The sequence below is a fragment of the Pithys albifrons genome, chromosome 15 (genome assembly GCF_047495875.1).
Source record: "Pithys albifrons albifrons isolate INPA30051 chromosome 15, PitAlb_v1, whole genome shotgun sequence".
Taxonomy (NCBI): Eukaryota; Metazoa; Chordata; class Aves; order Passeriformes; family Thamnophilidae; genus Pithys; species Pithys albifrons.
In genome coordinates, this window is record NC_092472.1 from 12,687,394 (window position 1) to 12,702,189 (window position 14,796).

At 42.1% G+C, this 14,796-nt stretch overlaps 1 protein-coding gene across 1 annotated transcript in view; it reads right to left on the bottom strand.

Moving 5' to 3' along the window:
* Nucleotides 1-7,616: 7,616 nt before the first annotated feature.
* SGCD (sarcoglycan delta) overlaps nucleotides 7,617-14,796 on the bottom strand; it is a 218,125-nt gene continuing 210,945 nt past the window's right edge. Inside the window, exon 8 of the mRNA XM_071570080.1 lies at nucleotides 7,617-7,692. Within this exon, the coding sequence (XP_071426181.1) occupies nucleotides 7,687-7,692 (6 nt within the window). The 3' untranslated portion in view covers nucleotides 7,617-7,686. The remainder of the gene's footprint in view (nucleotides 7,693-14,796) is intronic.

Below are 14,796 nucleotides of genomic sequence, written 5' to 3' on the forward strand. Positions count from 1 at the left end.
TCTTTTTGTGCATATGTCCTTAATCCTGCCTGTGTGACCAGATCAGAGCATCTACCTCCCAGAAGACACTGTCCTGCATGCTGCTCTATGCCACATACCCAAGGGATTTGCTCTATGGAGATGCTCTGTGAGAGCTTTCCAATCTTTCCCAAATGGAGCAACAGAGTTTGTGCTGCCCTGTAAATAAAACTGAGTTGAGTCTTTACAGCTCACTTGTCTGTAGCCTCAATGCCAGGGGAAAGCTGTCTCTGAAGTGTCCTGTGCAGGAGGCCTGTGATCAGGTAGGGGAACCCCATGGACTATTTCATAGTGGCTGCCTGTGGTAATCTTGTGTAATAGCACATGTGGATCCTGTCTTTGACCATGTCTTGTGGCAAAGCCTGTGGCCAGAGACGGGCTGTCTGGGATGTATTGGGCAACTCAGACGTTTTCTCACTGTTATATTTAGAAAAAAAGGAGAAAAAAGGGCTATATGTAAAAACTGGTCAGGCTGGTATCTTTTCTCACTGTGGATGTGTTTTGATTGTTCTGTGCTACTTATTACTGCAGAGTACAATAGTGATTGTCCATTAATTGCCTGCTGATTGATTGAAAACATAACTAAGGTGTTAACTGTGTAAGTCTTTCTCACTATATTAGAAGATTAACATCAGCAAAGTGACATTAAACAAGATTCAGGGCAGTAGCAGATCCGTGTGCATTCCATACTTAACCTTCTGAAAGTCTTGGCCAGAAGTTGCAGTCACACTGGCCAATATAGGAGGACCAGTGTTGGGTCTTAATCTCAACCCTTCTTCTCTGGCTGGACAACAAAAAGAACTTCATGGAAAAAAGTCACCTGAGACCTAGAGACAATGGGAAAACCAGGTGTGAGCACTGGAGGTCTCTAGCGGGAGAGGAACTGGCAGGGACAGTATTATGGGAAGGTTTGCTTGTAGTTACATTCATTTTAGCTCCACTGAGAAGTTATTCAGCAATGATGGTCTTTGCAGAGTCACTGAAAGCCCATCATTTCCCCACAGTTGCCGGAAGAAGGGATGATCCAGCTGCAGGGACTGAAGCTTCTGGGACTCTTCTCACTTGCCATCTGCTACTGGCTGCAGAGTGGTGGCAGGAAGTAATGCTTTCAGGATGATCTTTAGGGTCTCTTCCAAGCCAAACCATCATCTGCCTTCATTCAGCAAGTGATATAGGAAAATAACACTGCAGAGATTCCCAGACTTAAAAATCACCGAGTTTGCTGTCTTTGCACAGGATGGTTTCCCTGAAAGTCAGAGCAATATACAGACCAAATGAAAATTCCTGCTTGATACTCAACTGGCAGACCTGGATCCCTGAGGCTGGAGGAGACCTACATTTTAGTCTTTCTGCTGCAGGTGGCACTCCTGTTCCTTTTCTTTTCACCGTCCCAAATCTGAAGTGATGAGTTATTTGCTATGGTCCAAAGGGCAGCAGAAAAGTCTGACCAAATTTAACTAAACCAGAAGGGCACAAAAAGGATTTTGAACAAAATGTGAGTGGCTTGCTTGCCCTGCCCATCCCTTCTCAATTACTGAGAGCAAATAACTTTCATGTAATGGCTATGGGGGAGAGGCGTGGAGAGAAATCAGAAAAGTCTTTTTGGCAAAAAACAGTGAGCTTGGGGCGAAGAAAGCAAATGAATTCCACAGTGTTTGCACAAACACAGTGTGTGCTTGGCTGCCTTGGACTTCACGACTGGCCATGCAGCTGACACTGCAGCAGCAGCCTGGCACTCCAGGCTCTGTGCTGGGGGCCCTTTCACATTTAATGCCCATCCCTGGCACCCTGGCTTGGAGGAGCAGCTCCCCACAGCACCAGTCCCCCAGAATATATGCCAGCAGGGCTGTCCTCCCTTAGCTAAGGACATAATGAGAATTTCCTCTCAGCACCACAGCGGTGCTTCCTCTCCTCCAGTCTGATGTACTGGAGGTGCAATGTGGAACATTCCCAGGGTTCATCACATGGGTGATGTCTATGGGGCGGTTAAGGTCAGTTTGCCCAGGCAGAATCTGAGCAGCAAGGTTTCTTCCATTTCTTAAAATCCAGGTGAAGCTTTGTTTTGCCTTGTGAGCTGTGTTGGCGTAATGGGAGGAAGGAACTGTGCAGCCGTTAGAGGAGCAAACACAATTATCAGGTAGGAGGAGGGAGGTGGTGGGGTCTCTGCACCATCCCAAATAAGCCAGCAGGGGAACACAGTGTTAGGGTTGGTTCCACCTGGCCAAAACTGTCCATCAAATCACAGTGGTTTAAAAAGTAACAATGAAACTTGAAGGCATAAATACTGGTCTGAGGAAACTAAAATATTTGGGTGTTTTATCCAATGGAATATTAAGAGGTGACCCAGTCACAGTATTTAAGTAACAACAACAGGCAGAATAGTTGTGTTTTTGTTTTTTTTTTTAGTCTGAGGGAAAGAACAAAAGTAAATTTCAAAGGCTGTGAATAGAAGTAACATAAATCCAGGTGGGAAATAAGGCATGTGGAATGCTATCCAGTGGCTACTCTGGGCAGTAACAGGAGGGTGCAAGCAAGATGCATTTCTTGTTTTCGTACACCATGTGCACTAATCTAAAAAGCCCATAAAAGTCTTCCTGCACTTTAGCTTCATTCTATGCAGTACAGGAAGAGTAAACAGAGAGGAAAAGTATATGGATTGAGTTGATGGAAATTTACTTTCGACTGATTGAAACTGAGGTGACATAAAGCAGATGGAATTTTTTCTCACCACTGCTAGCTTAAGGAAATGAAGCCTTTCATGATGATCCAATTTTTTTTTATTAATTTTCATATAAGGAACACACAATATTGTGGCTGTGAAAGACCTGAATATGAAGCAGAAATAAAATATGTACATAAACCAGGATAACTGACAGGCTTAATACATTTTCAATTTATATGTGAATATAGACAAATTCCCCCCTTGCAGAAACCAAACCCCTATCCACAGGGTGTGACACAGGAAGCATAAAATCAAAGTGATGTGAGGCACTTGAGACAGAGACAGGGTGTGGAGTGGTGGCAGAGAGCAGGTGGTGCTGGATGGGATTATCCCTTCCTCTTTCCATCAGACTTGCTCAGGACCTGGCAGACACAAGTCTTTGGGCTTTTTGAGTGGTTTCTGATTCTTTCTTCATCAGCAGCTTGGATGTTCTGCTAGAATAAGAGGAATCATCAAGGTGAAGGTGTTGATTGTAGTGGCCAGATGTGACAGAAAGCAATTCGGAGGTAGAGTTGGTGTGTCCAGGCCAGAGCTGTTTCCTAACAGCTCCCAGATGACCCATAGAGGTGACTTCAAGATTGTACTAAATTGCACCAGGCTTAAGGCAGATCTTGCGTGACTTCAGGCATACTGGTGCCATAAAACCACCCTCACACCCTTTTACCACCCCATCCTGACTGCATTCACTCAAAATTTCTGGCTTGCTTACATAAAAGAGAAAACAAATGAGAAAAACCAAAAAGCACAAACCAAACCAAACAAAAATAAATAAAAAAAGAGGAAAAAAAAAGAAAAAGGGAAGAACAGAGACAAAAATACAGAAGAGCAGAATAAGAGAGTGAAGAGATTAAAATTTTCTGCACCCACAGCAGTAACCTGTCTGACTCCCGGGATGCCCGGCTGTGCCCAGTGCTGCCTTTTGAATTATTGGCATAATTAGGTGGGGTGGCTCATCGGCACCCTGGTGCTGGAGCTCATGCTCTCAAGGAGCCTGTCCTCTGCCAAGGCTTTTTGGGAATTTGTTTAGCTGCACGACACAGTGAAACCTCATTAGGAATTAGACGGGCTCTCCACAAAGGATAAGTTCTGATGAGTGGGTCTTTTCTCTTCTGCTTGAGCTGCTGTAAAGGGCTTCTTGAATTAATTTAATGTAAGCAGCAACAAAATCCTCTCAGACAGCTCTGTACTCTCCTTCCCCAAATGGCTGTTTATAAGGATTGCACTGCCTTACCCGATGTTTTTCAACACAAAATTTGCAAATATTTAGTGGATCCCACAGAGCCTGATGCAGTGTTGTTCCCTCCTGTAGGATGACCATCCTTCCCTCATCCAGGATAGTTGTCCTTTTGCTGGTGCTGCTTTCCCCTGCAGTGTTTGAGTGGCTGTAACATACTGTGAGAACAGAGTTGTGCTATGCCTGAGGACAAATATCTCCAAGACAAATGGACTAGGGATTTCCCATGGCTTTTGAGAAATGTTCTGATTTAGCTCCTCTCTCTAAATCCTTCCATGGATTTCTAGTAATTCCTCAATCTAAATCTTTTCTAGGCATTTCTGACAGCTTAACAGGAATCCTCATGTCCAAAACCTTTCTAAAAAAATCCTTGTGTCTTTTAAGTTGCTTTCAGGTATCTTTGCATTAGAAGTTTTAGGGCAGTATCCCTGATTTTCCAGGAATTCCTCAATCTGAATCTTCCTAGGAATTAATATGCTGTTTTCCAGTAATTCCTTGGGCTAGAATCTGTCTAGGAAGTTTCCTCTCATCCTGTCAATTGCTGCTTTTCATCTTTGTTGGTTTTTTTTAGAAAATTAAACTAACAGATTAAGTGAATTAAAAATTAATTGTGGTTTTCTAGGAATTTTATTGATACTTTCTTGAAATTTCCCCACCACTTTCTAAGAACTAACATGGTGCTTTCCAGGCATTTAGCATTAGATTTCTAGGAATTCCCACCAAACCTGGTAAGAATTTCCTCTTTTTTTTTCAAGGAATTTTCTTAACACTTTCAAGAACTTCTACTGCTTTCTAGGCATTTTCCACCTACTTTCTAGGAGTCTGCTCTGCTGCCTCAATTATTAGTTGAGGTGAAAAGTCTGTAAACCACTTTCTGCTCTGGTAGCATGTCCTGGTATTAATGTGGTCTAAATTAACAGCACATACCATCTGTGACCAGGTAAAACAAACAATGAGACAGGGCAGTGATGTGGAGAGAAAGATATGGCAAGTTTTGCACCTTCACCCATGATCATAACTTGCTTCTGCTATTGCAGTTTCTGCCTGTATTATGTCAAAGCTGAGATTTGAGGAGAAACTTCTATATTTTTAAAAAGATGATTTTTTTTCCAGTAGAGTAACACTTAAAAGAGTTTTGCAATTAGAATTGCTAATGTTCAAGTGTGGTAACAGCCAAGCACGATGTAGCCTTTCTGTTTGGCACAGCAGTGAATTGTTAGAAAAGGAACTGATTCACTTCACTAAATTAGAACTGATGCCATAGGCACTATGAATGTTAACATCCATGTAATTATGCAAAATATTTGTACTTTTATCTACCTTAAGTATGGTACAAATGTGCAAGACACAGAGGCTGTCAGAAAAAACACCCACAGTTTACCCAAAAGGAAAGTTTCTTACCTCCTACAAAAATAAAAATAATAAAAAAAGTGTGGTGATAGGTTCCATAGTCTGGAAGAGTGGAACTGCTTCCCATAGTGCATAAAGTAAAGCAGAATTTATGGTCTGGGGTCTTGCTCCACTTGTATTCACATAACAGTGGTGATGACAATGAAACTTTTGCAGATCTGAAATGCCATTGGTTTCATACTTTTCTCTAACTGGGGAAAAAGTTAAATCACAGTAGTTTAAAAACTAAATCATCCCACATGTTCAGAGCTACCAAAGGAACGGTAGAAATAACCAAAATATATGATTTCCCTTTCAGCTGTTTAAAGTTGTAATCAGAATTTAATTACAGTTGAGGGAGGGAGGTGGTGGTGGTGATGTTACTACAGAAAGAACATTGAAGCTTCAGCGCTTGCCAATTTGAAGGTGACTTCCCAAAGAAGAAAGTTTCTTAAGAAGGGTTCCAAGGTCAGTCACGCTTATTTTTAACCAAAAAGGCAACTGTGGAAAGAGATTCCGATCAGCAAAACCCTTGATCCTTCACTTTGGCTTCACAGATTCTTAGAAGATTTTGTCACTTTTTCCTGCTCATTATTTATTGAAGAAGCTTCATGCCTACGAGAGATATCTGACCTTTGTATGTTAAAAGTTGTTCAGGCAGCCAGTTCATTAATAGAACAGGCACCTTCCTTCAACAAGTCAAATCTTGGCTGATATATGTGTAAAATCATCACTTTCTGGACACCAAAATCCCCCAGTCCTGTGAGGGATGCTTTTGTTCTTCAAGTTTGAGAAATAAATGACTTTTCATCAATATTAACATAGTTCAGGCAGCCAATACCCAATACCCTGTGCTTATACTCCAGAGGATGGTTTGAGACAGCAGAATATCCTGATGAGATTCCTCCATGGATCGTGGTATAAAAACCTGGGCAGTTTGTCCCCCTTCTGAGAGCTATGGGAGAGGGTTTTTATTAGAGAATCAAAATGTCTTAGTTAACCTCAAAATATCTTGAAAGCTTTGAATGCTGTGAGGGTCTGGGCTGGATCTCATTGTAGAAAGGGGGCTGCTGTTTCCCTTAGCACACACTGAATTTTAATAATATTATTATCAGCAAAGTAATTATGAGCTCAGTGTTGCACAAGTCAACCCAGATTCTGCCATACCAGGTGAGAATTAAGGGAAAGGGATGTCTGTTGCTGCCTGTGATAGAATAAGGATTTAGCCCTCACATGTTCTGAGTTTGTTGATTGATTGATTGTTTGTTTTTTTTTATATAAAGAAAGAACTGGTTGTTCTGAAGCGCCAGCCTGTTGTAAGCCAGTAAAGCTGCATCCAGTACATCTCCTAATCCATCTCATTCACAAAACCCATCAGCTAATCCTTTCTACTGCTTGTGATGATCTACAAAGCTTCAAAGCAGTTTCTTTTTCAGATGGCACATTAAACAGAATTGGTTCTGCTGTAGGTACTTTACTGCTCAGCAGAAACAGTCATGTTTAAGTGAGAAACTGCAGTAAGTGGGATGAAACAGTAACAACCATGGAACATCAGTGGTGTTTGCTGTCTCCCCTCATGAGTGATGGTCTCAGAGCAGGCATGGCCAATACCTAAGACTCTGCAAGTGCAGCTCATGCTGTCAGCAGAATTAAGTCTTCTTTTCCTGTGATCCTCTTTACCATCTTATATGAAGGTTTATGATATGGGACTACTGACAGGTGCTGCCCCAAGAGGGCACTGGGAACCTGGATTGTGGGATGGTCAGGGATGCATTTCAAATTGGCTCTGTTAGAGCAGGAATAATGATTGTACTCTTCCCTGGTGCTGTCCAGACAGCTCACAGTGGTCAGGCTGAATCCTACCTCTCATGGATTTTATTTACTCTTCAGATGAGAGTCTGACTGGAAAATCTGCAGGTGGTTTCTCATAGGTGGATCTCAGACGTAGAGGTACAGTACCAGTGTGTGTCTTTGTGCACATCCATGTACAAAGTGCTGGTTTGTCATGGAAAGGCATTTTAACCTGCAGAGAAAAGGAAAACCTTTTCTTTAAAAAAACCCCAAAACCTAAGGTTAGTTAGTGGCAATTGCTTGACATAGACTTTTTAGCACTTTTACAACTTGTCTTCATAGTCAGGTTGCTTTAAGATGCCTCAAATTTTGTGCCCCAGGTCAGATCCACTCCTCCCTTGGAGCATGGGCTGTTGGTTGAGCATGGAGAAGGCAGCAGAGTGTGTTCACCATCAGACAGGCTGTAAGTCAAGGAGAAAGTCTGGTTGGAGCTGGGTGAGGCATTGCTCTTCAGTCCTGTGATCTCCTTGGTTCATTTCTGGAAAACAAGAGCTGAAATGGAACAAGGTGGTTTCCAGCTGCTGCTTTCCAGCTTGACAAGTTACTGCAACTGCTGGCGGGATAGGAGTGTCCACAGTGAAAAGCTTGAAGTGCTGATTATCCCAACCTTAAGCAAGATATCTGGTTTTTAGGCTAGGAGATACACAAAGATTTAACTTGGGAACAGTCTCCAAAGTTGTTTATAATTCTTTCTTATGCTATGTCTGGATGAAATATTTTGTCAGTCATGAAATGTATTCCCAATCCCTGAGAACTGCTGAGAAATAAGCAGTTTGTTCGTGATCACAAAACAGCAGTTTCTTCAGACTTGCTGTATATTTACAGCTCTCCTTCTCAGGAGTTTTCAGTTTCAATTAGGAGTCAGGATGCATAAGAAAGATGCTTTCTCTGGCTCCTACAGAGATTGGGTCAGCACAGGAGAAGCAAGAAATTCAGCTGAGCAGTGGCTACTGTACATAGGAGGTATTTGATTAGTATTGACTATCATAAATAGCTTGAGCTCTGAGTTGTGATTCAGACTGGGGACTGCCAAACTTCTGTGTCAACATCACAGAGGCAACAATAACAGAAAGGAGGAGAGACTACTCCAAGGACCAAGCTCTGGAAACAATCCTTCCCAGTGTAACTTTCTACATTGTTAGACAAAAAAGGAGCAACTAATTGGAGCATTATTTTCCTAACAGAAGCTCACATTTTGCTCTCAGTTACATGTCAGCAGCTACACTAAAATAATTGGAATAACACCTCCAGCAGCAGAAGTTCAGATACCATGGTGATGAGAGCTAATAGAGAGACTGGTTAGATAAAGCAGGATGCATAGATGACAGATTGGTTCAGTTAAATGTATTTTATAAGTCAGGAGGATTTTTACCTGTGGCTTTCTTTTGAACCAAATACTAAATTACATAGTTTTGGAAGTGTTCTGCCTAGAGAGGTGCTTGCTGGCAGAAATGCTTGCATTTACTGTACTAATGCTTCAGAGATCCAAATTCTGTTTTCTTCGAAGTCAACAGAAATTTTGCAGCAATAAATTGTGATCCTGGTTATGAAATCTTACTTATTACTGAAACTATAGACAATATACATTTCTACCACATCTGCTATATGATTTGAAAGCATTTTTTATGTGATACTTCTAAAGATGTACAGGTCATGTGTTTTCTGAGTAGCCTAATGAGACCTGGATACCAGTTCTGAAACATGGCTAGAAAATCTGTAGGTAAACCTAGGCAGCATGTCTATAAATGTTTCATTGCTATGAATATTTGCTGAAGATCTGTTCCCCAGGCACTAATTACAGAGGACAGAAACTGATTTTTAAAATTCCCTTCTATATTTTTACCCAGCTAACAATCAAGTAAGATTAACAAAACTGTTCTTGACTGTGATTTTTCTCTTCTTTTTTAAAAACATCTGAAGCCAGTGATTAGGGAGTTTAAATGATTAAACCTGTGATCATTCTATGACAGGCCAAAGTCGATATGAACTTTATTCTCTGAGCTATATCTCAGGTAAATTACTGTGTCCATGAGGGAACTGGGCTGACGTGCCCAAAGATGAAATCAAAGTGCTTTATACACAGTAAAGGCAGTCACTGTATGCCTACCAAAATCTAGATAATCCCCTCAGACTGGGACTTAGGCAGTATTCCCAAACAGTGTGTGAATCTCTCTTGACAGTTTAAAGGGAGCTGATTAGCACCTCAGACCACAACATTCCTTCACTGGTGTCCTCAGAAAAAAAGGTATCTCAGCCCTCTAGGACAACAGCTGCTCCATCTTGTCCCTTCACTCCTACTTCCAGAACTAGGATCTTCCATCTGTTATTTACTCAGCACCACATACACTGGCTGACAAAGTTTTGCAGCTCTTGCTAACAGGTTATTCTACAGAGCAGAGCCTACAAAACTGATGCTTGTGAGAGCATTTGCTTACAACAGCTTTTAAGCTGTTCATCCATTAAACTGCCACTTGCACTGAAATGCAACAGTGTGCTGAATTGTGATGATCTGCAACTGCATTTGTTTAGGAACCTCCAGAGGGAATAATGAAATGCTTTGGTTTTGTAGAGCTGCACAGCAGATCAAAAGCTTCGTTCAGTGCTGAGATACCGATTTCATCCAGAAAAAGGAAGTACCGACCTGTATGTTAAAGCAACCTGCATAAGTTTTCACAAATCAAAGTTCACTTTTATAAGAGGGATCACCTTTTTTTTTTTTGTTTGTTTTTTTTTTTAAGCAGTGTATAGAAATTAAAGTCACTGTTTGATGGGTTATATCTGACAATGAAAATTATATGATCTGACAATGTGAGCTTCTGTGGTATCGGGAATCATTCCTTTTATAATTGTTCTGGGTAAATATAGGTTTCTTTTATAAGTTTCAGGGAGACTACAGTATAAAAGCCTATAGACAGACATGGTGGGAAGCAGATTGTCCCTTCATAAGTGTCTAAAAACTCAATATAAGCTGCAAGAATTTAGCAAAAGATAACTGCTGCAGGTATCTTCTAGTGATGCCATATGGGCTCTGTTTCATTTCTTCTCTTCCTCAACTTCTATTTTTCTAAGACTTTTAGATAAACAACTTCTGCATTATGTAGTAATCAGGTAGGATGCAAATAAAAGGGTTCTGTGTTGACCCCTGCAAGAGGACTGAAAGTGTGCATTTCTCCTAATATGACAGGTACTGGACTAGAGCTAGGAAAGGGTTCAGCATTCAGGTTTTCTGAAGCTCCTTTGTGCTAATTATTTCACTAAGTGTAAGAGAAGAATCTCACAAGAAATTTATTAATCCCAGAACAGACATACTAAATGGCTTATACAGAACTGTTCTGAGCACAAGGTTTCCTGGACCCTGGCCTGATGAATTTGTATCAAAGTCAATCTTCCTCAAATAGTTTACTCTTCCTAAATTTATCATAAGACTGAAAATTTGCAAGTTTGGCCTGACTTCCACTCTGCAGTGAGAAGCCAGAAGTAATGGCACTTTGCTGAATATTAATGTTCCCCCTACAAGGAAGCTCCTCCAGGTCTGTGCCAGCCAGTGGCTGCTCTGATAGACAAGTGCGAGGGATTGGCATGGACAGGAAGTTTCAGAGCCCTCAATGGAGGAGTTCAGCTTTTTAGTCCTACCTAACTATATGTCAGATGTTAAGTCTGCCTTGGAGGTTACTCAGTTCTCTCTAAATTCTTGGGCTAAGCAAGGTGAACTCACTCAGATGAGCCTCAGGATTAGTATCTGTGCAACCAGACGTTATCTCTCTCTGCTGCTTTTCACAGTGGTTTCGTGTCTAGCCAGGGGGTGGAAAAATGCTGCTTCCACATTAAATTCATGTTTCTTCTTGCCTTTATGATTTTGAAAAGCAACTTCTTGCATCTCAGAGGTGTCTGACCTGATGGCTGCAGAATCTACTGCAGGCGATGTCAAACTGAGATTTCCAAACTTCTGCCAGTTAGAGGAAAAAAAAACCAGAGGAATACCTCCGTCAATCTTTTGCCAGCTAAAGACCTAGGAAATAGAATGTGGTCCTAGAAAAGTTGGTACACTGAGGCATTTTGACAGCTATTTGCTAAGCAAACATTGGTAATTACCAGAGACCCTGAGAACATTGCCTGCCAGGTGTTCCCTGTGTCTGGCATCTCATCACCCAGCATGCAAAGCACAACTGCATTTGTTACTCAGGGTCAGGCTCCCACCTTGGGAGGTGCTCCAGGGAGAAACCAGAAGTAGTACAGTAACATTTGATAAAGAAAGGCAGAACAAAGCAATCTTGCATCCAGCATCTTCTGCATCCATGACTTTGGATTCATCTCCCCAGATAGTCTATATTCTGGGAAAAGTCCCAGGTTTCTTCAACTCAGGATATAAGTTCAAACTTGTGTTCAATTCTCCCCAAGAACCACGTTAAAAATAGCTGGTTTGTCCTACTGCTGCTCCATTGTGAAATCATTTTCCCTCCTTTGGAATGAGCAAAGTCTGAATGCCGGAATCCCACTTCTTGAGAAGTTGATATTTCAGGGATAGTAGTGTTGTTGACTCTGCTTTCTCACTTCTCCCCAACACAAGGGCACAGGGAATCCTCCATCTGGCCAGAAAAGAAAAAAAAAATGCAAGCTAGAGGTGGATTGATGTCTGATGTTGCTCCAACACAGCATCAGTCCTATATGTGTTCTATCTGCTCTTTAACTTTTGACTCTCAGTATTGGAGAGGAAGGGAAGAACTGTCTTTTCAAGGGGCCACTCCATATGATTTATCTTTCTGTACATGAAAGAAGATGGACTAGCCAGGCAGAATACCAGTTCTCATCACAATGGAGATATATGCTTGTCTTCCAACCCTTTGGCCCCATTTTGACACTGTCTTTACATCTGCCATGCAGCAGCAGATGTCCATGGCTTCAAGTGATTGATAATTAGCAGTAGTCAGTGTTTCTTCCAAAGGCTCAAAACTTGCTTTTCTACAAAGATAAATTCCTGGAAGGCTGGTCCTCCAAGCACTGACTGTGACTTTTCCTGTTACAGGGCTCAGCCACATACCTGGGGTTCACTGAACACATTATAGATGATGAATATCACAGGGTGAGAGGCAAATTGTATGAGAATAGAGTATCTTGGTTGCACAATCTTGCTCTTGTCAGACTCCCAGCCTGTTATTTCTTTGGATGAGTGGGAAATATTCCTGGTCTTCTGAAGACTTGCTCCCTTCTGTGGGGGACAGAGATGTCCTTGGCTTCCCACACCCTCCTGCAGAACTTACTGCAAGTCCATCAGTTTAAGCTACATAAAGTTGGAGCATACACATAAAGGATGCTTCAGTCTGCTTTAGCCTCTCCCTTTGCACCTAATCAGCCCTCTCATCTTGAGGGAAATCATTGCAGAGAGCTGTCAGGATGTCAGAGGCTTTTGCTGCCAGCTCCCTCACCCAGCAGAGCCAGAACTAGCTTCTCCTCTCAGGCAGACTGGGACATAGTCCATCCCATTTTCCTCAATGACTGTAATCCTAGTACTGTTTATTCAAGCATGGTCATGCAACAATTAGAGCCAAGGGCTTTAAACATCCAAATGATGCCAATGGCAGAGCTTGTGCTCCAATGAGTGAATTACCAACAGCTCCTCTATGATTTGTGCAGCTTTTTCCCAAGTAATAACTGAAGTGCCTTAGAATGGTCTCAAACCTAAGTGGAAGAAAGGGCTTTTCCAGCCTCGTCTCTGACTTCCATATGCTCCCGACTCTGCCAGCACACCTTGTCTTTAAAATAACTGGCATAGCTGAAGGGACCTTCTTTTTCTTCTGACACTTTTAAGCTCTCACTCTAGGCAGAACAACCTTCTATCTGAAATCTGGGTGAAGTCCTGAACAGCAGCTTCAGAGCCAGAAAAAGGAACAGCTTTAATTCCTCCAGGAATTCTTCTCATTGCTGCATGTTTAAAATGCCCCTCCAAATCTGTCTCCTGCTGAAGAACAGAAAGCCCATCCTGCTCCCGCTGGCATGGCTGTGCCTGCCCAAGAGGGAGCTGCTTGGGCAGCCTTGCCAGTGGCCACTGCACAAGCATATGCCTCTCCTTGAGAACGTGGATGTTCCCACTGAAATCAGTCCTATCCTTGGCACTTCTGGATCAGGAAATAAGGTTTCACCACTATTTTTACAGCCATCTTTTTGCTTAAGCCTTCCCATTTGAAGGCATTTTTACTGGAGTTGTCAGCTTCCTAAAAGGCTCTAACTGAAACAGTATTCCCTGGAAAAGGCAAGTTAAAGTTAATTGTTAGCAGTCTAGTGCAGATAGGCCTTTTTCTTGTCACAGCAAGCTTCCTAGTGCTTGTTAGTTGACTGTTGTTACATTAAAGACTTGTAGTTCTCCACTCTGGCTCTGAGTTGTCATTACTCACAGGGAGGAGCAGGGCAGGGCAGGGATGTCTGTGCAGCACCAGCCCAGGGGTGCTGCTGCTTGGGCAAGGCCATGCCAAGAGGATGTACGTCCCTGAGTCATAGCCTGACTTGTGCTAAGCAAGAGGTTTGTCTGCTGGTGTTTGGGTGGAGGATGACTGCTTTTCCTGTGCTGTGTTCCTGAGTTTCTGCGCAGTTCATGTAAGCAAGGCACTGTGTTAAACTTTATCCAGATTTGGTCTGGGGTTTTGGTGTTTTTTTTTAGTGAAAACTGTTGGCTTTTGCGTCTTTTCCATTGCATGCAAACTACCCCAGGAGACTCCACTTGGCTTCTGGTGTTGAGGGAAGCCAGAGAAACTGCCACCAGAGCAATGCACCATGTTTAATTTCTCATGGATGTGATAAATTCCAAGAGTGAGAAATCTCGAGAGTGTAGAAAATCCCGAGGTGAGAAATCACTGCCTGCTAGATTTTGCAGTTCAGCAAGGATCATTTCAAATTGGTCATTTATCTAACTACAACCAACTGAGCATTTTACAACATCATTACATAGGACTTAATCTCTGCACAGAGCAAACCCAAATAAGCCAGGACAATTCCAGTGTCACTCCCTTGTGATATCCTCCAGGGAGTATATTCTTTTCTAGATCCAACCAAAGAGCAATTGCTTCTAGATTTGCCAGAGTGTTTCTGGATTTGCAGCCTTGTCATTATAGTTTTCAACATTTTTGTTCAGGTGTAGATGTCAACAATAAAATAACAATTTGCTGAAGTCCTGACTGTTCTCATAAATGAAGTGAGTAATTGTGCTCAGGTCAGATGCAGGTGTTTGCTGGAGTTCATGTAACTTTATAACAGCTTGGCAGTGACTTCTGGTGCACATGACACCAAAGTCATTGCAGCATCAGATCAGCTCTGCATCTGATGGAGGAACTCAGTTTCCCCATGGTCCCAAGCATACTGCATTTTTTCCTGTTGCATCCAGCTTTCTGCTGCACCCAAAGGGCTGTCAGATGTGCATGAGAGCTCTCAGCCTGCCGGGCTGGGCAACATGCTCCTCGCCTAATTATTTTTTATATGGTGAGATGAAAACATAAAAAGACAGGTCCTTCTTTAATATGCAATTAGGGGTCACTTTATATAGGCCATGCAATGTTAATGCAATTTATCAGCTTATAAATGTTTTTTAATTGCA